The sequence below is a fragment of the Triturus cristatus genome, chromosome 3_2 (genome assembly GCF_964204655.1).
Source record: "Triturus cristatus chromosome 3_2, aTriCri1.1, whole genome shotgun sequence".
Classification (NCBI taxonomy): Eukaryota; Metazoa; Chordata; class Amphibia; order Caudata; family Salamandridae; genus Triturus; species Triturus cristatus.
The window spans coordinates 625,844,388-625,869,996 of NC_140584.1; the positions used below are offsets into that span (position 1 = coordinate 625,844,388).

At 49.0% G+C, this 25,609-nt stretch overlaps 1 protein-coding gene across 1 annotated transcript in view; it reads left to right on the forward strand.

Annotated features, from left to right (window-relative positions):
• The window catches only part of LOC146857854 (fatty acid desaturase 2-like), a 131,825-nt gene that overhangs the window by 66,206 nt on the left and 40,010 nt on the right, over positions 1-25,609 (forward strand). The window contains exons 2-4 of the mRNA XM_085648550.1: positions 3,036-3,146; positions 6,417-6,614; positions 11,183-11,284. Coding sequence (XP_085504676.1) covers positions 3,036-3,146; positions 6,417-6,614; positions 11,183-11,284 — 411 coding nt within the window. The remainder of the gene's footprint in view (positions 1-3,035; positions 3,147-6,416; positions 6,615-11,182; positions 11,285-25,609) is intronic.

Genomic DNA, 25,609 nt, shown 5'->3' on the forward strand with positions numbered 1-25,609 from the left:
GGTTGGGGTAGGGAGGCTACTCCGAACGTCTGTCCGCCTGTCCAAGGAGAGCCGCTGCGCCAGGCCTACAGTGTTGAATTCCACCCCTTAGTTGTAAGCAGCAGAGAGACATTAGAGCAGGAGAGATGCTCTCAGTGTGCTCCAGGCGGACAGCGACGGTCTGCACTCTCAGGAGCTTGGTCATGGTCTTCATAGCTAGAGAGGCCCCACTAGTGCTGCTGCAGAAATCAATTCCATCGATCTGCAAACACTAGGGCGAACCTCAGAGGTAGAATGACTAGGAGCCGGTTCATCAAAGGACGAGTAGACAGAAAAACAGGTATTATGTGATGATCTTCACCTGGGGAATCAAAGAAAAAAATTGCGCCAAGAAAAGTAACCCGGGTGCAGACATTCGGAGAGGGCAATGGAGGAAAAACAGTCGGGTCTAAGTGTGGCGGGGCTGCCTGTCCCTGGTCACAGAGGGGTTAAAATAGTGCAGATTCCAGAGTCTCCAGTTCTAGATGCTTGACGACATCCTATAACGTACTCACAATCACCGCGATTGTAAAACTTGTGGCACAAATTATGATACTACTGCTAAGCTTGCTTTTGTATCAACCATGCTTTGAAGCGTGTTTGAGATCTTTATATCTGTCTTTTTAAATAGCGTGGACGTGGCCTGGAGGCATCAGAGTCCATTTCAATAGAAATGAAACATATCAATAACAAATGGATAATACAAAGTTACACCCTGGGAGGAGTGAGTGCCAGGTTACCACTCCTGGTAGATAGTATGCTTTACACATACTCGTAACCAGGGCTTTAGCCATAGACAACCTGGGCAACACTGCCCCGCCGTGTCTGGCCTCAATGCCGCGGGGAGGCCAGACACGGCGGGGCAGTGTCCCAGGAACAGTTGCAATTATAGGCACCCCTCCCACCCGTTGCAGACTCATGGGGCACGTTTACCTTTGAATCCAAATAAATGATTCAAAATACCTATTAAGGTATCGTATATGTGCATTGGGAATCGACGTGCACATTGTTTTTATTCTTCACGAATACACCTGTCCATTGAAGATTAGTGTAATTCACACACCACATAAACTAGTGAGTGTAGATAGGGATCTGTTAAGTCCTGAAGAAGAAGCCTGGGGAGCTTCGAAACATGTTGACTAACCCTGGAGGCATAACTCATTGAGGCATACACACCTCCGTCCCCACATTTTTAACAATACCAGCTCACAGGTATATTAAAAATTATTTTCTAACCAACGAGCCAGGTATTCTTTAACCTCACCCTCTCATTCACTCCTGACCCTCCCACTCACACTCCTACACGACACATAGTCGTCTCATAACAACAGTGCTCCCGTGTATCCATAGGTCATAGCATGCCCCGTCCCGTAGAGGGGTGGGTAGACCGCCATGATGAAGCATGACACCAAGGGCCCTTTTGGTGTGTGAGGGGTATTTAAAAACACTGTGTTTTTCCCACCATTGTAGGAAACGTACCCAACCTGGGAGGACACGGCTTTTGAAACTGTTTGAAGGTGGATCTTTGTGGTATAGACTATAAACTAAAGGAGGACGTATCCACCTCCACTACTTGTGATAAGTAGCACCTCTCTGCTCCCCCCTTTGTTCTTTTTTCATCAATAGTTCGTGCCAGGTGAAGTTGGAATGCACCACAGAGAGCGTGAGGAGGAATGAAGAAGTTCACTCAAGTGTCATTCAAGGAGACTGGCTTTGAGGTCTTTTTCGAAGGTGACAAGGCATGAGGTCAGGCAAAGCACAAGGCAGCACACATGGAAAAAGCAAAAAAGGAGGAGATACAAAGCATTTCTCCTCCTTTCGCCCGGTTTTCCCTGGTCTTTATTTTGGTGCTGCCTTCTATTTATGCCACTCTTGTAAATAGGGGACAGCATCAAAATCGATGGGTGTTGTGGTGGAACGCCCACCTCGACACCCACTGCCCACCCCTTTCACGCTAAGCATAGTGTGAAAGGGGGCCCTATTAACAAGGCAGCATTAACGCAGCCTTGTAAATAAGGCGCAGTCCCCATAGCCGAAGGAAAGTCGGAAAAAGTGATGTTCCTGTGGCGATAGGGGCTTGTACATATGCCCCTCTGTCTTTCCACCCACACAAATGCATTCATCGATCCTTCAGGCTACCCCACACCCTTTACCACCCAACTATCCATTCGAGCACTCACCACCGTCGGTGTGCTCGTCTGTTGCTTTATATGTGGCTGCATGTTGTACGCATTGGCGACAACAAGTGGCCCACATGCCTCTGGTGACAGTATGCAGTAGTGAGGGATAGTTTTGGTTCAAGGCGATTGTTTAGCGCATGTGTTTATTAATATGGATTTGACCATCCTCAGCAGCAGCGCTGAACACGAGACAAACAGGTAGTATTGTGTTAATGCCACTTTACTAAGGTCTTGTGGCAGGCGTGACAACGAGTCCTGAATTTAACTGTAGCCCAGGGATTTCTGGGAACGTGAGGGCATGCATGATCCAGAATGAAATCAGAGTTAAGAGTCCTCGTTGGTTCCTGGCATCATTGACTATACAGGTAAGGCCATGCATGTCCCAGCTCTCTTCAGTTCAGCTCCGGGGGGCCAGTATGTCATAATATAAAATACAACAATATAAACATGCAAAAACACTTTATAGGTACGTGTTGGTTTACTATTTCTACTTCCACATGAACATACACTGACTATGAGGACATATATTTATGTGTGTGTCTATAACTATTAGGACCAGATATTCTGGTCATGATAACTTTGCCTGTTGATAATATTTTAAACTCCATATTCTTGTCCCGAACCCCCAGAGCGAGTACACAGTGATCACTGCTGAAGGGGTCTCTGATACCACTTGAAGGTGGCAGAGACTAGCAATAGATGGAACCACTGGACTGGTTTACAGAAGCCTCACAGTGCTCACCCACACTGTGGGAATGTCTTTGTATCATTTTACTGTAGGCTGGCAAGGCAATTCTTGGTACCTGTAACCAATGACCCTTTGTGATTTCCCCACAGGACGCATTCCGAGCTTTCCATCCGGACATCAACTTTGTAAGGAAATTCCTAAAGCCGCTTCTCATTGGGGAGCTCGCGCCCGAAGAACCCAGCGAGGACCGTGGTAAAAACGTAAGTGTAGTATTACGGTGCCACGTGCCAGAGCACCAGTGAACTGGTAGGGTGACATGTACTAGAGTGTCCTCCTCGAAAAGAGAGTACACTCCCCCTCTTCCGGCACCCCTGACTTTCAGAGTCACTGTACATGGTACAGTTTTGTGTTTTAGAATCATTGAAGAGGCCTGGCAAACTTTACCTCCCCTTTATATTGAGGCGTGTTGCAGTCGCGTGCCGCGGCAAGGCAGGGGTAGATATGTGTAGGCTTATCATCTACTTGAAACACTGTGCCTTATATAGCGGTGGTTCACGTTGTACCTAGATGGGAAACAACCATTACAACGCACTACCTTTACAATGCAGTCATTACAACGCAACATCCTTACATTGCATGCCATTACAACGGAGCATTACACTTACCCTACTGTTGCACTCACTGGAGTGGGAATAGTAATATTTATCCCTACACTATCCAACACTTACAATACTGTTGCCCTAAAAGTATTATGTGTTGGAATGGTCTGCGTTGTAATGGAATGCGTTGTAAGTGTAGTTTCTAAAAATGCATAGTGATGGCATGCGTTGCAAAATCATGCATTGTAATGGATGTTGCGATGTAAAAATCGCGTTGTAAAGGCATGTGTTGCAAAAGTTTGTGTTGTAACGTGTCCTATATCCCTAGATAGATCCATTGGCTGTGTGGTGTCCACCTACGAGGATCCCAGTGTATATTCAATCACTCCCTATTTCACCAGATTCCTACGGTTGGGAAATAGCCCCCACTTTCATACTGATAACACAGAGGGATGTATGGCATTTCCTCTGTTAGGTATGTATAAGCCAGGGCTCAGGACCCTCCTCCATCAGTCATGCAGAGAAGTTCCTCTAGACTCGTCCTCCAAGGACTGGGCCCTGAGCAGCCTCCCACTAGGGAGTATGACAAAGATACTGAAAGGGCCATGCCCATAAGTTGTAGACCTGCTCTAGAGTCACAGTCTGATTGTCACACCGGGCGCCACCAGCGCTAAAGAAGGCCCTGGTTCTGAAGGTGATTTTCATGGGACAATGGTGTTCTTTCCTTGATTCAATTTGTCCTTGGTTCTCAGGCCTTCTCCTATGTGAAGCACAAAGACCTTCCTTTATCGAGTCAAGCCACACAATTGTGACTTCTTCTCTCCTTACTTGACTAATAAAACAAAGACATTATTCTATCTAACCAGAGTGCTTCTTTCACCTGCAACACAAAACATGAGAAAGAACAAATTCCACAGCACACATGGAATTCAACTATTAATTCTAAAGCAAGAGTTTCCCAGAGAACTGTATTTGAGGCCTACTAAATTCAGCTAACATAAGAAAGCATCATATGAGCTTTACGAATTTGCATAACAATAAGGCACTTTCAATTGCTGCATCGAACAGTAGTCAGTTGCACAACACAAGCTCTTCATGTTAATGTTTTCTACTAGTTACATTTATCTCTGCATTGATTTTCCATGCTGCTTTTCAATGACCTAAAATACATTATGTTCACGTGATAATACATTTCACAATTTCACAATTTTAACACTTCACGTTAATACAACAAAGGATTATATGCGGGTGCCCTCTACATGTGATTACGATGCACCCCTACAAATGAGATAAGATCTCCACTCTATGAATACTATAGACTTCTGTAACTAATTTACTGAAATGCCATGTAGTGTCTGGATACTATTTCTAGCATGAGAGCCCTCTGTGTTAACAAATGCAAAAGAGCCTTTTACATAAACCGTATCCACAGTTCATCTCTGTGACGTTGGGCTAGCTCCGGCCATCTTACAAGCCTGCACTATGGAAGGTGCCCTTCCATAGGTTCAGACCAAGGTGCGTATTAAGACCCCCAGACTGTGGAATTACCGATGTGGGAATCCTTGTGAGTAAGATTAAGGCCAGTTTTTCCTGTTTAGTAGGATAAAAAGCTGCCTACCTGTCTCTGAAGACCCTGACTGGGCAGCTAGGCAGACACTGCCCATAGTTCCAGATGAGCAACACTGCTTCCGTCCTTCATTATTCATGTGCCTTCTATGGCTTGGATGGGCTCGTCTGCTCACACAGGCGGAATACGATATCATTTGTTATCCAATCCCCTTCTTCATTACGGATCAGCTCAAGCACATGGGCTGCCCTTGTGACGCGTTGCAAGCTGAAGACCTGTGAATCTGCCGGCTACAGAGAGATACAGCTCCAGCTGGCCCTCAGCAGCCCGCAGCAGCGGTCCTGGGTCTCGGGGAGAATGTCGAGGCTCACCTGATACGAAGAGGCCGAGGCCTTTTTGCGGCATGATGTGACAGAGACAAGTTTCTCCTAGAAAGAGGGCCGTTTTTTGAGAATAGCGGAAAAGGGTTTGTTATCCTGGAAGAGATGAATCGGTTGTATTGTATGTGAAATGGAGACACACCTATAAAAGAAATTTATCAATGGCTCGATTCATGCTAGGGTCATCGGATGGTCACGCCTGTTCTTAGACCAATGAGAAAACAGCAGGTTCCCTAGGAATCATGTCCATTGGTGTAGCCATGTAAGTCTGAAGAAAAGTGCTATAGGAGTAATAATAACATTTATTTTAATGTAGTGCTTCAAATCTCATGTGCCATTTTTATGCGCTCTACATAACCTGTTATAATGCCCAGTGTAAAGTAAGTTTACTGACCTCTGAAGGAAGAAGAATGACTAAGCCTTGCTGGAAATCAAACTTGAGAATTTCAGATCACTACAGATGTCAACAGTGAGCATTGGTGGCATAAGGCCCATCAACTGGGCAGTATGCGGAAGGCTCGCTTCGCAGATAAGTGTTGTTGCAAATCCAGACTGCGCATGTGCACGTCTTCCCTTTCTCTGGGGACTAAGCAAGACATGCCAAAACTCTTCTGGTCTTGTACTGTTGCTTCAATATCTTGGTGTTACTTCAGAAAATCTTCCGGTGATTCCCAGGTATCTGAAAACTTGTGCAGGATGCAGCAGAAACCCAAGAACTGACCTCCAAGAAGAGGAAAGGGCACACTGTTTATAACTGAATCCCTTCCTAGAAAGTCACATGCATTGATCGCTGGATGATATTGTCATAGACATCTCTATAGACAAAGTGTGCCTGAGTTCTGCATTGTTCCCATTGAGATTATGATGGGATGGGAGAGGTAGGATGATGTAGGTTTTAAGGAATGTGATTGGCAGGTTCGAGTATCCATCTCATTGCAGGTTTCTGTAGTGAAGCTCCCTCATATTTGTGTACTTACCTTCCAGACTCAGCAGGTAGAAGATTTTCGTGCCTTGAGGAAGACCGCAGAGGAGATGGGTTTATTCAATGCGAGCCCTGTATTCTTCATCCTCTACCTCAGCCACATATTGCTCATGGAATTCCTAGCTTGGTTCACACTGTGGTACTTTGGCACTGGCTGGATCCCAACAACCATCACCCTCTTCATCCTTGCTACATCACAGGTGAGTCTTCCACGATATTTGCCTATCTCACCCTTTCACCTACAACTGCCTTTGTCTTACCCCTCTGCCACTGGTACCCTCCAGTTCCTCCTAAGTGAAGGCCCACATGGTTACTGTAGTTCCTTATTGCAATAGAGGAAATAGAGTACTGTAATAGCAGCCAGCATAATTTTTCTTCATGTTGCTGGCAGATAATCAGCGCACTCGCTCCTAAAGAGTGTGGCTCCAATGGGAGCAAATTGGTGCAAAGGAAAAAAGCCCTCTGGACCAATCAGAATTCTCTATTGTTTTTTTAATTGGGTTGAGGGACTCTTGAGATAGTCCCTTAAACCAAACCATCCTGATATACACATATTTTTGGAACTTAAGGTCTCCAAACCTACTTAACGGATTTACACCACATTACAAAAAATATACTTTCTGGACCAAGATGTAGCTTCCTGCCAAATTTAGTGTAATTCCGTTCAGCAGTTTTTGCTATATATCTTTCTAAAAAAGTCTATGGAAAATACATGGGAATATTTTGTGTTTTATTACCCCCTCCACCACCTTTTCTTGGCTGCCGTTTGACGGAGAACTCCTAAACGTTCCATGCATAAACTGGGCAAAAAAAGCTATTTTTTTGGAAAGTTTTGTTGAGATTTGTCAAATTGTGTCAATTTAATTAGCAAAACAAAAAAAGGCATTTTCTATGGAAATGCTGACCTAACTATAACTGCCCAGTGGCAAATGCCAATGGGAGATGGATAGATATATATACAGACAGAATGACAGACAGACAGACTGACAGTTAGACGGAATTCTGAAAACTTTAGACAGAATCAAGGTCTGCAGGTGCAGGGACAAAATTACGAGCAGACTGATGGAAAGTAGATAGATAGTTATTCACTGAAAACACAGTTAAAAACGGAGTTACGGTTTGCGTTCAAATATGTAAAACCACTGAAATTCAAAGGTTATGGTTATGAAAGCACACAACACATAACACAACTTACGGCATCGGCCATGATGTTGTCTTATTAAGTGTTTACTGTGACTGTGGCATTAGCAAATATATGTTTTGTTCAAGGCGGACGCCATGAGTTATTTTGTGTGTTGTGTCCCTTCATAACCAAAGCAAGCGAATTTCAGTGGTTTTATGTGTTTGAGCCACAACCATAACTCAGTGTTTAATTGTGTATTTCTCTATGAATTTCATTGGTTTGGTTATAATGTCCTCTATTCTGAACCCCTACAGTCATGGTCATTTTCCCCCCTCCACTGTAGGGATTGGCATAGGACCAGCCTGCTGAGTAAAGTGTGTGTGTGTGCGCGTGTGTGTGTGTGTGTTTTTTTTTTTCAAACCAAATGTGCGTGTGTTCAAACCAAATGTGCTCCTTCCAAAACTTGCGACTCTTGGGAGGTGGCTCGCTTGCCGGCGGAGCCAGACAGTAATGCAATCCTGCCAAAGTCTGATAAAGCGCGCTCTCAGACAGGAGATGAAAATGATTTATTAATTCATAAATCATTTTCTTCTCCCACCTGAGAGCGTGCTTTATCGAACTTTGGCAGGATATATATATCTCGCACGGAGGCACCCTCTGAGAGTTTGGCCGCCTGGTGGAACGTAGTTGGAATGTAATTGGCGTGCCTGAACCACCGCTTCCAGAGCCTGCCAGCCATGAGGGATGCGGACTATTCAAGTCTGTGGTGCACCGACCATATGCGGGACACCAGCAGGAGCTGTGCGCAATGACAACAGTGGTAGCGAGGGAGATGCACAGCCTTGAAACGAGACATTAAGTGGCTATCAGTGGAAATGACATTAAAGAGAAGTTGCTACAAACTACACACAGCTTGGCCAGATGACCATCTCTGAACCAAAAGGAGTGTGGTCAATTCATCTATACTCACTCCCCTCGACAAAAGCATCATGTGTTGCTGCTAGTGAAGAGAGTTGGAAAATGCCTCATTTTCCCTGTGTGTTAGTTCCTTTGCATTACAATTGTGGTAGCTCAGTGGAGTCCACCATATGTCCAGGAGAGTTAGGCCCATGCTATATTTTCAGGCTATCCACATACGTTCAAGTTACATACTGTTAATGTAAATAGAACTGTAGTCTGTAGTTATCTTCACCCTCTTGCATGGATCCGTCTCACCTGAATCTTTGAGGGGCCCCTGCTGTAGGCAGCAGGTGCCCTTTCCCATAATGCCCACATGGGCATTGCACTCTTCCAGTCAAATATCTCTTCTCTTTTAGAGCTCAATTTGGCTACTAGAAGGTGATCCCTTTACCAACAGATTAATGTGTCATCCATGGTAAGGTACCCATCTGCACTCTAACTTACTGTGCTCTTAAGGCCTACAGGCACCTTAACTAATAATGAAAAAGAGAACTTTACTTTTTACAAGAACGGATATAAAATTCACCTAACCAATCACAGTGAAGCACTTTTCAAGGAACGCTTTTATCCTTTACCAAGTGGCCATAGATAATATTTTACCAAACCTTATGCAGAGGTGGTTTACCTGGACCATGTTTGGTTACTTCTTTTGCTGCCTCAGTATAGTTATTTTCCACTAATCCAGCGCTTGTGACTTTGCCAGATATTTGTTGTGGGGCCGGGGAGAGTGTTGTTGGCGAATTGATTTGAAAAAGCTCTGCACCTTAACCAGCTATGTTCCAGGATTGTAGGGCGGGCACCGTGCTCCATGCTAGACAGCCACACAACACTGCCAGCAGGTATGCTTGTCTGGTTAGGTCAATTAAACTAAACCAGAACTACAGTACCCAAAATGCATTAGGTGGCTACATGAAAAACCAGGACTGGAAGCTGTATTCTTGATGGCATAGAGCGAGATGGCCATCCTAGTTTTACGTGAATGTTGTCCTGCAGGATTGAAAAGCTGGCTCTGGCTGGATGCTGTCTGCACTTCACTGAGTCACAGAAAAACAAAGCAGTTTTACTACCCCAAAATCTATGTAATGCAAACGAAATGCCCATCATACCCTCCTCCACCCCCACCAGCCCCTCGTCCCAGGCCCAAGCTAGGCTAAGGGTATTTCATGACTCTATTCCCGTCATCCGGTTCTTCTACCAAAAGTGCCTTGGGTCTTGCCTTGGCTAACTCAGCAGACTGATAAATTCTCAGTCCTTCTTCCTACTCCATAGAGAGTTGTAGCTGGTCTAGAAGTTCCACACACTTCACTCCTGCAGTTTAAAGGACGCTGGGATGTGGCCAAGAACTCTCGGCCTTTTGATTTCTTGATGAAGCAGACTGGAGCACTGATTCCTGGGCTTGGGTGGAGTCTCATCCCGCACTTTGGATACAGTCTGCCCCAACACATGCATTAAAGACTAGGCAGCCCTGGTATCTAGCGACCCCCAGCATTCAGCATCACTGGAGCTGGGCTTCTACAAAAAAACCTTCAGAGCCTGCACTTATGTTTTCTTTAAACAAATTAAGCACTGCATCACCACAGAATGTGTGTATTAGCTACTGACAGTAAGATTTAGGTTGTTTATTAAGCACAACAGTGATGGAAGTGTTTCCTTGTCTTTACAGCCAGTGTCTCTGCTTCCTGCCTCACTCCCTCACTTGCACTCAGTCGGACTTGCATTGTACTCCTAGACAATACCTGAGAGCAAGTGGGGATTCTGCTCATGTATTCTGCTCCTGTGATCTGCCTATGGAACTCTTGAGTTGGAAACCTTTTCAGCTGTTCACATTTTCACTTGCACTGGATGAATAGAGCTGGGTCGAGTTCAGTGGGTGGTTGCCAGTATTAGAGCTCAAAATACCACAGTTTTAGATCGGCGAACACATTTGTATCCCACGCTGGTTCTTGCCACCCTTCTACTGGAATGGCGTTAGTGGTTAATGCTGTATGTAATGCACTTGCTCCTGAAAAAATACAGTCAGGATAGGTTGGTTTTCATGTTCCATGGTGTTCTGGGTCCGAAATGTTTAATTGAAGTACTCATGGTACTTTATTTTCCACCTTTTGTGATACAGCATCACAAGTGGAGGCTTTCCTTCCGACCAAACAGGTGGAAAAGGTGTGGGGGAAACTATAGATATGGTCTAGGAATGCCTCTTTTTTTAAACATACGTATGGCTGCGAAGTTGCATCTTTATTCCCCAACTGTGGGATACTACCACCAATTATTTTCAGCACCTATGGACTGGAATTAAACGCTCAATACAAAAAAGTCATTTTATTTCCTTGTTTCTCCAATCTCATACTTTCTACATATCCGCAGACACTAACTTTACCTTGCTCTTGTGTATTTGCAGCCTCCGCTATCTGTATTTAGTTCTTATTTCTCCTCTCAAAACTCTAAATACTACAACTCTCCCTTCCTCATATTTTCATTCTATCAATTTACCACTCTCTCACAGGAACGATTTCTTTCCTCCTAGATTACCTTCTCTTTCTCACATGATCTCTTTTCTCTTTCTCTCCTTGTCCCTTTTCACCGTCTTCTTTGTTTCTTAACCCATTCCCGCTTCTCTTAATCTCCCTCTCCTCAGCTATCTTCCCTCTTACTCACTCCCTAACCCCTATTTCCTTCTCGCCAATCTAGGCTCAGGCCGGTTGGCTGCAGCATGATTTCGGACATCTCTCCGTCTTCAAGAAGTCCAAGTGGAATCACCTTGCGCATAAGTTTGTCATCGGCCATCTTAAGGTAAAAGTGGATATCTGCTGCAGGTATTGGGATGGATGGTGTGGGGAGGAGGCCCTCGGGCTGCTTAGGATCCTGAATACTTGATATTGTGTACTATGGAATAAGTTGCTGTCCTGGCGCTACAAGGAGCTTTTGACCTTAAATTGCGACTCTCAACTAGTGTATTGATAGATTGACTACTGATTGACAGGGTGCAACAGAGAGTTACAGACTGCCAAGGACAGCTTTGAAGGATACTGTAACTCTCTAAAGTCCAGTGGATTGCAGTGGTGGTTCGCACAGGTAAGAGTGGTGAGGAGGGGCCGGGTGCGGGGTGGTTGATGTCGTCAGACGATGGGATAAGTAATATTAAATAAATAAATACAACTGCCTACTTTGTGCTGGTCGCATCACCAAAGCGGCGATGCAGCGAGAACAAAAGACCTGGTGACTGCATGGGGGGATGTCCCAAAGGAAGAAATTTCAGACAGAGGCACAAACTTTGTCTGCCTATCGGAAAGCCATGTGGAATTAGTGTGGTCTTATCTATATGCTCACCACTGCCTACGATCCCGAAAGGACACGGTCTGGTTGAAAGATTTAATAAGACATGGGTTTACTAGATAAACTCAGAAGGAGAGGGGGTGTCCTGATTTCATGCCTACTGTTTGTCTACAGGGAGGTACTAGGAAAAGGAGTGGGCTTCAACCAATTTGAACTTTTGTTTGGCCACCCTGTAAAGGGTTTACTGAGTTTGGCAAGAGAATGATGGAAAAAGCACACCAAGGAGCCAAAATAGGACATAGATGGACTGGACCGTTGCTCCACAATGGCGGACTACATGAAAAAGGCAAACAAGAACCTAGAGGCCAGCTAGGAGCACTGGTATGAGCAGAAGTCCTCTTTAATGGGGTGCAAGCCAGGTCAGTTAGTGTGGGCCCTCCAGGACAAGTAGATGGGGCCCTATCCAATTTTAGAAAAGGGGGCAGAAGGCACCTACTTGGTAGACCTAGGTACCCCAAGGCACCCTCACAGGTTGATGCATGTCACTAGAGTCTAACTACACCACGACAGAGCAGATATGTCAATGGTCATGGTGACAGATGCTTGGGAATAAGAGGAAAGTGGGCCTGACCTACTGTCTAGTAATACCAAATATTGCTCAATGAATGAGTAGCGCTCTCCTTCGCTTTGACAGACCAACATCAAAGGGACTGTGTAACTTGTTGTGACAGTTTGCTGGTCTGTTCTACTTGACCTCCAGGTCCATCAGCTTGGTGTTTTCATAATGTGGACACAGGTGACAGTGTGCCTGTCGAGTAAAATTTACAGACAGACAGACCAGTTTAAAGCTACCATTAAGGCTTGGGCTGGCAAAATCCTAAAGCTTGGGGTGAATGCGCTCTATAACTATCCTTGTGCCAACCTTCATAGCTGTTTTCAAGTTGTTTGTCGTGGCCAACACCAACCCGCGAGAGATCATGGCAAGTCGTAGTAGATTACAATGATTTATTGTGCCAAGTGAAACTCTGCGATTTATTTGTTTCTTTAAAAGTCCATATCTCTTGAACTCTCTGGTGGATTTTTTGTCATTGAGGTATCTATTTAAAGATGAAAATACAACCTATTTGATAAATTGGTGACAGGTTTTTATTATGCTGGGCTTCCTTCTTATTCCACTGTTTTGGTGCTTCTTAATCATTTGCATGTGTTCCTTTGATAAAGCCCGGCTGCCAGAGCCACTGCTACCCAGGGATGATCTAAGGTTTATCAATGAAGCTTACTGGACCGAATATGGATTTGTGCCTTTATTATACGATGAGGTTGCACAACCGTACCATATAATAAACAACTTTCCTCACACCAGGTGCTATCCACTCATGCACAGGCCACTATAATTAATATGTGTGTAAAGTGGATTAGTGAATGATACTTCTCAACCAGGTCACAGTCATTTCCCCACTGGCATGATGCCACTGATCACTCTGATACTCAGAAGGAGTCAGGCTGAGGCTCACTGTGACACCCCTGTCATTTTAATGTCTTTGTTATTATTCTAAGTTTTATAGAGCGTGTGACTGATTACCCAAGGGTGTCCAGGTGCTAAGATGAGATAACTCACTATGCAACCGAATACAAGTAATCAAGAAAATGAAATGACTATCACAGATCCCAAAAAGATAGTAAATGACAAGATGGATTTTTAGAAACCTACATTTGTTTTTTAAATATTAGTATCCAAACGTAGTTTATTCAGTAGTTAATTTCACACTTGTGCTGTGACCACTGAAAAAGCACATCCTCCTAGGCTTTTCCTGTGTTTTGGCACAGTGATCAAACAGGCTGAGGCCGACCGCAACAATCTTGATGGGGTGTGCTTTTAAAACATGCCAGAGATTTAATTTGTTCAAGAAGCTGGATAAATGGCCCTGTGACACATGCAGAGGGCCTTAAACCAGCATTTGTTTCTGAACGGAGAGCCAATTTAACTTACATAGTTGCATTGAGGCACTATTACATTTCTGCCTAACAAATATCAGTTTGGCAGTCGCGTTCTGAATCAACTGCAGTCTCTGAATAAGATAAGCAGGGAGACCAAAATACAGTGTGTTGGACCCGGCCTCGTGGCGTGGTCTTAACCCTCTTGGATTGTGCTCGTCCCCCGCACCGGCCTACACGGGCCGCCATTTCAGGCCGCCAGGGACCCCTCCTCCCTTCGGGGTCCCCCTTGGATTGTACCCGTTTTCCTACACCCGCCTCAGCGGCCCCCTTTTCCAGGCCGCATAGGGACCCCTCATCCCTTCGGGGTCCCCCCCATGCTTGCTCCATGCACCATCCCACGCAGCCCGGCTCCCTCCGGCCTCGGCCCCCAGCGAAGCCCCGACATCGAGGCACCAAGATCTGGCCAGGGGGCCCCGCATGGCCACTTCACCACTCCCGGAGGAGGAGAGTTTCGATGGGACCCCCACCGTCCCTCAACACCTAGGTGCGATCGTCCTCTGGCCGCCCCGGGCCTGGCGCCTCGCCCGCTGGGCGTCTGGCCTCTCCCAGCCCGGCCTCTCCGCCCCCCCCCCCCCCCAGGCGCAAGGGTCCGGACATCAAAGGGCTCCAGACCTATATCTGGGGCAATCCCGCAATGGGACAGTAGTTGTATCCCGGAGTCAAGAGCCCTGCTGATGGAATCGCGGCTGACCCTACGGAGAAGAACTCTTGCTGACACTACCACGAGCCCTGCTGACTGCATCGCGGCTCCACCTTATTGAGACAAGCAACCTCACGGAACATCGGAGCCCTGCTGACGCTGTCGCGGCCCAAACCTCGCTGAAACTTCCACCAGAGCCCTGCTGACGTCGTCACGGCTCGAGCTGAACTGAACCACCTTAAGAGCCCTGCTGACCTAGTCGCGGCTCAAGCTCCACGAACTGATCGCCAGAGCCCTGCTGACGCCGTCGCGGCTCGACCACTCCGAGACCCGGAGTCTCTCCAGCTTGAGGATCAAGAACTGGGCCTAAGGTACCCTCGTACCCAGCTGCTACTAAAGACTGTCCCGCTACCCCGTCCCGACCAAAGACTTTGAGACTCTTGCGGATCCCTCGATCCCCCCTTGTATATATCGATAACCGTAACTTCCTAAATGCTGATAAAGAATTGCTCGTCTTGATAATCATTCCCGAGTCCTGTGTGGTGGTGTTACTGTGCTAGTACGGTATAGGAGAAGGACCTCTCCTAGGAGGCTTCTCAGCAGCGCTCGGCTACTTCGTACAGTGTGGGGGGCCCCTTGGGTGGTCTCTCCGACTCCCCCGAGGTCCGCCTTCCAACATTTGGTGGCCAGCGACGGGATCCGAGCCGAACGCAGATCGTACAAGCAAGTAACCCACTCGCTATCCATCCAGACGAACAGAGACCATGAGTAACCAGGAAACCATCGCGACCATGGAGTTCCAACCAGAACGATTGGAAGAGTACACGCACAAAGAGTTAAAACAGTTCTGCAAGGACAAGGGCATTGCAACCACCGGCATGGGTACCAAGGTAGAGATGCAGAAAGCCCTGAGAACCTGGATAGAGTCCGAGGCAGGTCCCTCCCAGAGTGAAGGTCCCCTGCCCCTGAATGCAGCCACGCCACCAGCACCCACCCCAGCGAACGGAGGGAGAAACAGCCTGGAAACCGGCCTCTCCGCGGAAGAAATACGAGAGCGGGAGAAGGTCCGGACCCATGAGCTAGAGCTCGCACGACTTCGGCTGGACGGCGAACTCCTGCTGGCCGAAAAGAAATTGGCCATGGAACAGCTACGGCTACAAGAGGAGATAGAGGAGAAGAAGCGGCATCGAGAGCTGGAGGAGAAAAGGCTGACCCTCGAACACGAGCGGGGCCTCAAAGAACTCGAGCTCAAGGCCCAGAAGGGGGAGACCGGCACCCCCAGCAATAGAGACGCTCTGCCGCCCACCGAAGCCAAGGTCCATATTCCCAAAGATGTCGTCAAGGAGTACTATAAAAACGACGACATCCAGCAGTGGTTTAAGGCGTACGAGGTTGCCATGACCTCCCATCGGGTACCCCGGAAGGATTGGGGTGCCGGCCTATGGGGTCGGTTCCTTAGCGAGGGCCGAGACACCCTACTCCAGCTCCCGGAAAAGGTGATGACCTCGTACGACCATATGAAGGAGGCCCTGCTCACCCACTATGGACTAACCGCGGAAATGTACCGCCAGCGTTTCAGAGACTGCAAGAAAATCCCCGGTACCACGTGGGTAGAGTATGTTGACTTTTTCAGCAGGGCCCTAGAAGGTTGGATCAAGGGGAGCAAGGTCACCACCTACGGGCAGCTGGTCGACCTCATTATTTGGGAACACCTCTCCAACAACTGCTTCGTGGAGCTAAGACAACACCTCCTCGACAGCAAGCTGACCGAGCCGCGGAAGCTCGCCGCCGAGGCCGATCGATGGGTCAACACCCGAGTCCCCCGGAGCTCGATGGGGGAGTACCAGCGAAACCCCACCGGACCCCCCCGCCAGCGCGGCGGGGGAGGAGGGTCGAACAGGAATCGGGACATCCCAGCCGGGCCGCCCCGGAGTCCGCCTCGGGGGCCGCCTCAGCAACACACCTCCCCGAACCTAGCCCGGAGAGGGACGACGCCAGCCAAAACCGGACCCCGGCCCACGATAACCTGCTACGGCTGCCAGCAAACAGGACACTATGCCAGCGACCGTGCCTGCCCCCGGAACCGACGAAGTGGGGCCAGCGGGCCCCCGCCCCGACAACTAGCGGCTGCCGCCCTGGGAGAAAGGGAGGAAGAGGAAGAACCCCTCGACGGGGGGTCCACTGAGTGGGAGCCGGCGGCCATGTCCCTGGTCTGCCTGGGCAGCCGAGAAATGGTGCCCCGAACACCCATCCCGAGCAACACCCAGAAGTACCAACAGTGGGTCACTATCAATGGACGACGGGCCGGAGCCCTCCGTGACACCGGAGCCAGTGTCACCGCTGTCCGCTGCCACCTGGTGGCCCCCGAACAGATCCTGCCGAATGTGCTATGCCCCGTCCGGACGGCCGACAACAGCGAGAGCATGTGCCAGATGGCCCAGATTCCCTTCGAATGGGGAGGGGTGACGGGCATGCTGAAAGTGACTGTCCGCGACGACGCTCCGGTGGACTGCCTCCTGGGGAACGACCTCGAGAGTTCCCCCTGGACTCAAGTGGAGCGGCAAGAGCATCTCCGAATGCTGGGACTACCGGAATGGGCCTGCTCCACCACCCAGTCCATGGACGCCCAGGCCCCCCGTTCGTCCATGGCCGCCGACACCGTCGAGCCCGAGGGGCCCGTGCCACCACCTGCCTCCAGCGAAGAAGAAGCGGACACCGATGCCAGATCCACGGTGCCCTCCCCGGACGAGATCGCCTCTCTCGGCACACTCCCGGAGCTTGCCCAATGGCGCCACGACGGGGGCCCCACCAGAGAACAGCTCTTGCAGGAACAGAAGACCTGCCCCTCCCTTGAAGGAGTCCGGCAGCAAGCGGCCTCGCAGGCCAACGGTGACCAGACCGGAACCCACTGGGTCTATTGGGCCGAAGGACTACTGTACAGCGAGCAGAAGATTGCAGAACTGGGGGCCAGTCGAGTGCTGGTGGTCCCCCTCCGATTCCGGGAGTTCCTCCTTAACCTGGCACATGATGTGCCCCTCGCCGGGCACCTGGGGCAGGACAAAACCTACAGCCGCCTGGTGACCCACTTCTACTGGCCCCGGATGCGGAGGGACGTGGACAACCACTGCCGGTCCTGCCAGACCTGCCAAGCCAGCGGCAAGACGGGGGGATGGGTCAAAGCCCCTTTCCAGCCCTTCCCAGCAGTCAACACCCCGTTCGAACGGGTCGGAATAGACATCGTAGGGCCCCTGGACCCCCGGACCGCCCTGGGTCACCGCTTCATCCTGGTCCTCGTAGACCACGCAACCAGGTACCCTGAGGCCATCCCGCTTCGAACTGTGACAGCCCCTGTAGTGGGCCGGGCCTTAATGGGGATCTTCTCGAGAGTGGGGTTCCCCCGAGAAGTGGTGAGCGACCGAGGTACGAACTTCATCTCTAAATACATGCGGTCCCTGTGGCAGCAGTGCGGGGTCACGTACAAGTTCACCACCCCATACCACCCTCAGGGGAACGGACTGGTCGAGCGGTTCAACAGAACCTTAAAAGGCATGATCAAGGGCCTGGAAGGACCCCTACGGCGGAGATGGGATGTCCTGCTGCCGTGCCTCCTGTTTGCCTATCGGGAGGTCCCGCAGAAGTCCCTGGGATTCAGCCCTTTCGAATTATTGTACGGGCATCCAGTCCGAGGACCCCTCAGCCTGGTCAAGGAGGGCTGGGAGACGAAGCCCCGAGATGCCCCTCCCGACGTCTACAGATACCTCCTGACCCTACGAAACCAGACCCGAAGGTTCCGAGCCCTGGCCGAAGCCAACCTCGAGGCCAGCCAAGAAGACATGAAAAGATGGTACGATCAAAACGCCTCTACCATCGAGTTTGAGCCGGGCCAGCAAGTCTGGGTCATGTCACCGGTTGACCCCTGCGCCCTCCAGGACAAATGGACCGGGCCCTTCAAGGTGGTGGAAAAGAAGAGCCCTGTCACCTACCTGATCGACATGGAGTCTCCCCGGAACCCCCTCCGGGTTCTACACGCTAACCGGCTCAAACCCCACTTTGCCCGGACCGAACTAAGCCTACTGCTAGCAACCGACGACGGGGGCGAAGGCGACTCCGAGCCCCTACCCGACCTCCTGCAGACCAGCGACCACGACGGGACCATCGAAGGCGTCCAACTCGCCTCCTCCCTGACCCCGGAACAGCACCACGACTGTCAGCAACTGTTGCAGCCCTTTGCGGCCCTCTTCTCCCTCATTCCGGGGGTGACTCCATGGTGTGTCCACGACGTCGACACTGGGAACAGTCCCCCCGTGCGACACAGAGCCTACAGAGTACCCGACCGGGTGCGGGCCTGCATCCAGGCTGAGGTGGCGAAGATGCTGGCCCTCGGGGTCATCGAGTCCTTCGACAGCCCGTGGGCCAGTCCCGTCGTCCTGGTGCCAAAGGCCGCCGCACCAGGCACCCCCCCGGAGCTACGATTTTGTGTGGACTACCGGGCCCTGAACGCTGTTACCAAGACCGATGCCCATCCTCTTCCCCGGGCCGACGAGCTCATCGACCGCTTAGGGGCAGCCCGCTACCTGAGCACTTTTGACCTCACCGCCGGGTACTGGCAGATCCAGCTCACCCCCGGTGCCCAAGGGAGATCCGCTTTCTCCACCCCTGATGGGCACTACCACTTTCGGGTGATGCCCTTCGGCATGAAGAACGCCCCGGCCACCTTCCAGAGACTACTGAATAAGGTCCTGGCCGGGCTAGAGGCCTTCAGCGCGGCTTATTTAGATGACATTGCCGTATACAGCAGCCACTGGGCTGAGCACCTGGGGCACCTCAAAGCAGTCCTGGCCGCCCTCCAAAGGGCCGGGCTCACGATCAAGGCCAGCAAATGCCAGATAGGCCAAGGATCGGTGACCTATCTGGGCCATCAAGTAGGGAGCGGTCAGGTGGCTCCCCTCCAACCGAAAGTTGATGCCATCCAGGCGTGGGAACCCCCCACCACCCTGACAGCTGTCCGGGCCTTCCTGGGCCTCACCGGGTACTACCGGCGATTCATCAGAGACTATGGGAGCATTGTCGGCCCCCTCACAGAGCTCACGTCTAAAAAGCAGCCCAAGAAGGTACACTGGACCCCCCGCTGCCAGACGGCCTTCGAGACTCTCAAAACGGCGATGTGCACTGCCCCCGTGCTACAGGCCCCTGACTACAGCAAGGAGTTCGTGGTGCGGACGGACGCCTCCGAATATGGGATTGGGACCGTCCTGTCCCAGGTAGATTCGGAGGGACTCGACAGACCCGTGGCCTTCATCAGCCGACGGCTGCTGCCCCGGGAGCAGCGGTGGAGCACCATCGAGCGGGAGGACTTCGCTGTAGTGTGGGCCCTCAAAAAGCTCCAGCCCTATCTCTTCGGCACCCACTTCCGGGTCCAGACCGACCACCGGCCCTTGCGGTGGTTAATGCAAATGAGGGGCGAGAACCCCAAGCTGCTGCGATGGTCCATCTCGCTGCAAGGGATGGACTTCTCCGTTGAACACCGGCCCGGCAATGACCACGCCAACGCCGACGGCCTGTCCCGCTTCTTCCGCCTCGACGAGGAGAACCCCCAAGGAAATGGGTGACTCTCCCTGCCTTCGGCTGGGGGGGACGCCTGTTGGACCCGGCCTCGTGGCGTGGTCTTAACCCTCTTGGATTGTGCTTGTCCCCCGCACCGGCCTACACGGGCCGCCATTTCAGGCCGCCAGGGACCCCTCCTCCCTTCGGGGTCCCCCTTGGATTGTACCCGTTTTCCTACACCCGCCTCAGCGGCCCCCTTTTCCAGGCCGCACAGGGACCCCTCATCCCTTCGGGGTCCCCCCCATGCTTGCTCCACGCACCAGCCCACGCAGCCCGGCTCCCTCCGGCCTCGGCCCCCAGCAAAGCCCCGACATCGAGGCACCAAGATCTGGCCAGGGGGTCCCGCATGGCCACTTCACCACTCCCGGAGGAGGAGAGTTTTGATGGGACCCCCACCGTCCCTCAACTCCTAGGTGCGATCGTCCTCTGGCCTCCCCGGGCCTGGCGCCTCTCCCGCTGGGCGTCTGGCCTCTCCCAGCCCGGCCTCTCCGCCCCCCCCAGGCGCAAGGGTCCGGACATCAAAGGGCTCCAGACCTATATCTGGGGCAACCCCGCAATGGGACAGTAGTTGTATCCCGGAGTCAAGAGCCCTGCTGATGGAATCGCGGCTGACCCTACGGAGAAGAACTCTTGCTGACACTACCACGAGCCCTGCTGACTGCGTCGCGGCTCCACCTTATTGAGACAAGGAACCTCACGGAACATCAGAGCCCTGCTGACGCTGTCGCGGCCCAAACCTCGCTGAAACTTCCACCAGAGCCCTGCTGACGTCGTCGCGGCTCGAGCTGAACTTAACCACCTTAAGAGCCCTGCTGACCTAGTCGCGGCTCAAGCTCCACGAACTGATCGCCAGAGCCCTGCTGACGCCGTCGCGGCTCGACCACTCCGAGACCCGGAGTCTCTCCAGCTTGAGGATCAAGAACTGGGCCTAAGGTACCCTCGTACCCAGCTGCTACTAAAGACTGTCCCGCTACCCCGTCCCGACCAAAGACTTTGAGACTCTTGCGGATCCCTCGATCCCCCCTTGTATATATCGATAACCGTAGCTTCCTAAATGCTGATAAAGAATTGCTCGTCTTGATAAACATCCTCGAGTCCTGTGTGGTGGTGTTACTGTGCTAGTACGGTATAGGAGAAGGTCCTCTCCTAGGAGGCTTCTCAGCAGCGCTCGGCTACTTCGTACAGTGCGGGGGGCCCCTTGGGTGGTCTCTCCGACTCCCCCGAGGTCCGCCTTCCAACACAGTGCATTGCAATAGTTTAACCTACTGAGTATCAAGGCTTATATTAACAGCTGCCTGGAGCATTGAGGAATAAAGGGTAGCCTCTTTTTTAATTCTTTCATTATTAAAAAACAAGTGGCCATTAGCTTAATAACATGGTGTTCAAAAGAACGTTTATTATCGAATACCCAGGTTGTGGGCAGTAGTTGCCGGCTTTGAACACTCTCCTAACATCTGGGGCCACCACAAGATGGAGCCATCTGAGGGTTACTGGAAATCAGTCCCTCTGATTTTAACCAGAAAAACAGTTTATTTGCACCTGCATTGTGCATCCATTTAAACTAAATATTTATTAGAATGTTTCTTTGGAGAGGTGGGCAGAAGTCCCTACCTCCACGGGATCTTTGGGCGGGTGGTAGGGTCCAGGATTGGAGGGGATATGGTGATTGGCCAGTGGGCTAGCAGGCGGCTTCTGGGATATAAGGCTAGGCGTGAGGGGCTATAGGTCACCATTTTAGCTTAGTTTGGACACCGGCTTGGCTGGGTCAGTTTGTTGCTTACCCCTCCCACCCTCCCCCTTTGTTTTGTTTTGTCTTTGGTGTACTTTTTTCTTTCTGGTCCAGTTAGGGTTCAGGGTTGTTTTTTCCCAAGTGTTTTTTCCACATTTTTCCTTTCCATTTCGTATTTTTCCTTTGCTCAGTTGGTGAAATTGTATGTTTTGTGTGATCAGGTGCCCAGTTTTGGCGACGTTGTTTGTCACTATATATGGAGAGGTGCTGAGGTGGGTTTTGAACAATTCAATAAAAAGTTAGTCTTGTTCACACCCAATTGAGGTAGCACCGAGGAGGCATTATGAATGCAATAAAAATTTAACCATTGGTGCATTTATGATGTTTGGATGTGGAGAGTTTGGAGTGAGGTGAGTTGTTAGTGGGGATTGTGCACCTGTTTCATTAAAGCAGCTTTTTCCACACTAAAATTTTGTCTGTGAGTTTCTGGATGCACCATCCCGCCCGAGAGCTTCTATACCTGGCATTGTCGTGTAGTTCCTATAAACCTATATAAGATCTGTGCGTTTAGACAACATACACTATAGGATTGGTGTCAGACTGGTTCTACACACCCCTATTGGGTATGTTAGCCTGTATACCAGTTTGCTCACTGTGCCACTAGAAACCCCACTTACCAAGGAGAGAATAGTTCTTGTCAGCTATCGAACATGACAACCCTGATCTCTCAAAATCGTGGAAACAGTGTACAACTTTTCGCTCAGTCACTCGTGCTCACTTTGTCTCAGAGAGATACACAGAATAAACGGTGAGGGACATTTTTCAATAAGCATTTATTGAGCAAGCGTCATTCTAGTGTAAAATAGGTGTGCTGAAACAACCACCAGACAGTAACAGATATGAATGATTATAAGCACTAACAGAGTAAAAGGATGGTAGATTTTACCATCGTGCTAAAACAATGAATACAGGCAAGTATATAAAATACATGACAGTAAAATGTGTACTCCTACGATGCGATCCTAACAAGATGTACCTAAATATACCTAGCATATATGTGGGTGTAAAAGCCAAGAATTCCACTAGGATAAAGTCTACCCCATTACCTGAAGTGAGAGATTGTGGAACCCTTTCTTGGTCTCAAGATGGACACCCCGCAAGGGATGCCTGACCGGTGCGAGCTGGAGTGTCCGCGTACAGGAGCCTCTGCGTCTCGCGTCAGTATGTCAGCATGTCCTTTTCTCCTCTGACTACCTCATCAAGATATGGTATATTTATATATACCCAAAGTGGTACCCCCTAGGGATATACCTTGCTGTGTCATGTCCGACTAAGATGACGGAAGGAATGACCCTTATACATAGTTATTATGCAGGAAATGGTAAGCCTGCTGTCCTGCTGTGATTCCAAGAAGCCTCATGCATAATAAATGAGGATTAAGTTTTCGGAGAAAACCCCATGTCATCTTTGGACATTATCGTAACTAGGTAAAAGGTCGGTACTAAGAACTGTTATGTAGTGTAATTATTGGGGGAATATAGGTGAAAGGTTAGGTGACTACCTGAGCCTATATTGGGATACCTATATGGAACATATCAGCATGAGCTGTTGTGTAATAGCTGTAACATTTGAATGCCAGTTACCTGCATGTCAGAGATGGTGGCATATCTCACCCTTTCATTTGATGTTTTTGCATTCTGGTGCTTGAAGCATCAAAATGTAAAGAAACAACTTAATTAAAATGCAAACACTTACTTGGCAGAATCAGACTTACTGGAATTTACAAAGCATGGTTGTATACAGTGTTCATTTGACATATTTGTTCCTGAAACAAGTAGACAGCTATATAATGATTAAAAAGAAAAGTACACTCTGAGTGCTTTTGTTTAGTTTTTATCTCCCAGCTTCATAAATTGGAAATTAAAACTAGCATTACTTTGTGTTTATTTATTTAGCTCTTGTCTCTGAGGCTTCTGGCACTTGTATGCCAATTGCTCACATCTCTGTCAATGCCACAGACATTAACCTTCTAGGTCTCGCTAAGGTAGCGCATGCGTGCTGTCTCTTCAAGATATGCTGTATCTACAATATGGGCTTTAAGCACCGCCCAAGTTTTTCATTTGTTTCTCTTACTGTCCTTTCTAAATGCCTGCTTTTGTTTGGTGAATACACTTATTTGTATCATCCCATGAGGACTGTCCCTGTTACATGTGCTCTTACTCTTCAGGACAATTGTGATACTGCTTGAGCACTCTTTTTTTAGTAACTTTTCATTGCTCATTTTCGAGCAACAACAACGCACTTCCCCGAGCACAATGAACTTAGCTTTGATTCTGGCTTTAAGCTGCTCGTTTCGTCCCCGTCAATAACGTACTTATCTTGTTTTGTAGATTTTTGGTGCTTGTTTGACATTTTCTCAGCAATGCTGTTCTGCCAGTTTTATGTAGAGCGCCTGAGGCATTAAACCCCTCCCATTCCCTCTTGTTAAGCATGGTGGCAGCTGCATGCGCTGCTTGTTTTTTTATCACGCCACTTGATGAGTTTCAATTGGTCGCCATCTTAAAAGGATGAATCATTACTTTGCTGCAATTAGAAGCACACTACCAATAGAACAGAAGTTAAGAAACTACATATACACATATATATTTTAAACACAAAGATACAATCTGACAATACATAGTTGAAATAAAATGGAGCGGATGCTTCAATTACTAGGGGAGATTAATGTCCGATAGCCGTGTGGTATATTAGCACGTTAAATGGCATATCAGTACAACTTTTCGTTAACTATAACAATTATTAGAGGGCTCTTCAGGCTGGAATGCTGGACTGCAGGCTCTTCATCAGCGCATACTTTCAAGGAGCTGAGAGAGAGTAAATAAGTCTATTACCTCTTCGGACCAGTACATTTATCTTACCAAACACAGTCTTTTGTGTGTTTCCTCTAAGGCATGGGGTTAACTGCGCTGTTTAGCTGTGCAGATTATACTTTTTAAATAAAAAAAGTCCAAACCACTCCCTTTTGTGTGCCCATTGAAGAGAAGAATGAGAGTCATGTAGGCTTGGCACTTTAAATAATACCGGGGGAATGATTAACAGAGAACACCAAAGACACGAGGATATGGCAACAAGGCTCCTTCTGGTATGCTGTTCTTTGTCAGATCTGGGGATAAATCATACAATGCCACAGTTGTGTTACAGATGATTAGCTGACGATGGTCAAGTGAGTGAGCTCTGTAGTGGCCGTTGTTTGTTCACAAGAGAAGGCTGGAGATATTGGTATTCATTTTAACATACTGTTATATGTATTGCATGACATTTCAATGATTTTGCGTGCACTACACGGATCACGTGTCTAGGGTAACTGTGATAAATTGAAGGGATTGTCCATCCTGTACAAGTTCAGAAGGTGTGGGATGTGACTTGTGTGGGCAGTGGTGACCAGTGCTAAAGTGAAACCGGAAAACCTGGACGTGTTGTGGCTTCCCCATATAAATTGTGTTATCAGGCAAGTTATTTATTTCATTAAAAATCTTTTTTTCCATTATTGCGTATGAAAGCACTTCCAAATATATGAGTTCAGACTACCAGTTATGCAAAAAGCACACATTAAATAAGTACTGCTCAATGCAGTGCTATAATGTGCCTATTAGTGTCAAAGTTTATATGTTAAGGAACAGTAGATGTTGTAGCACCCAGGATAATGTGCTGCATGACTAAATACTTTTAGGGTCCCAAAGGCGCGACCTATTGTCTATGCCACTGCTTGTTAAATGATGGTACCAGTCATTCTTTCCCAAACACTGCTCGCCTTCACTGCACAAAGCAAATTGTTCCTCGCCAAACCCTGGTAACTCTTTCAGATCTTAAC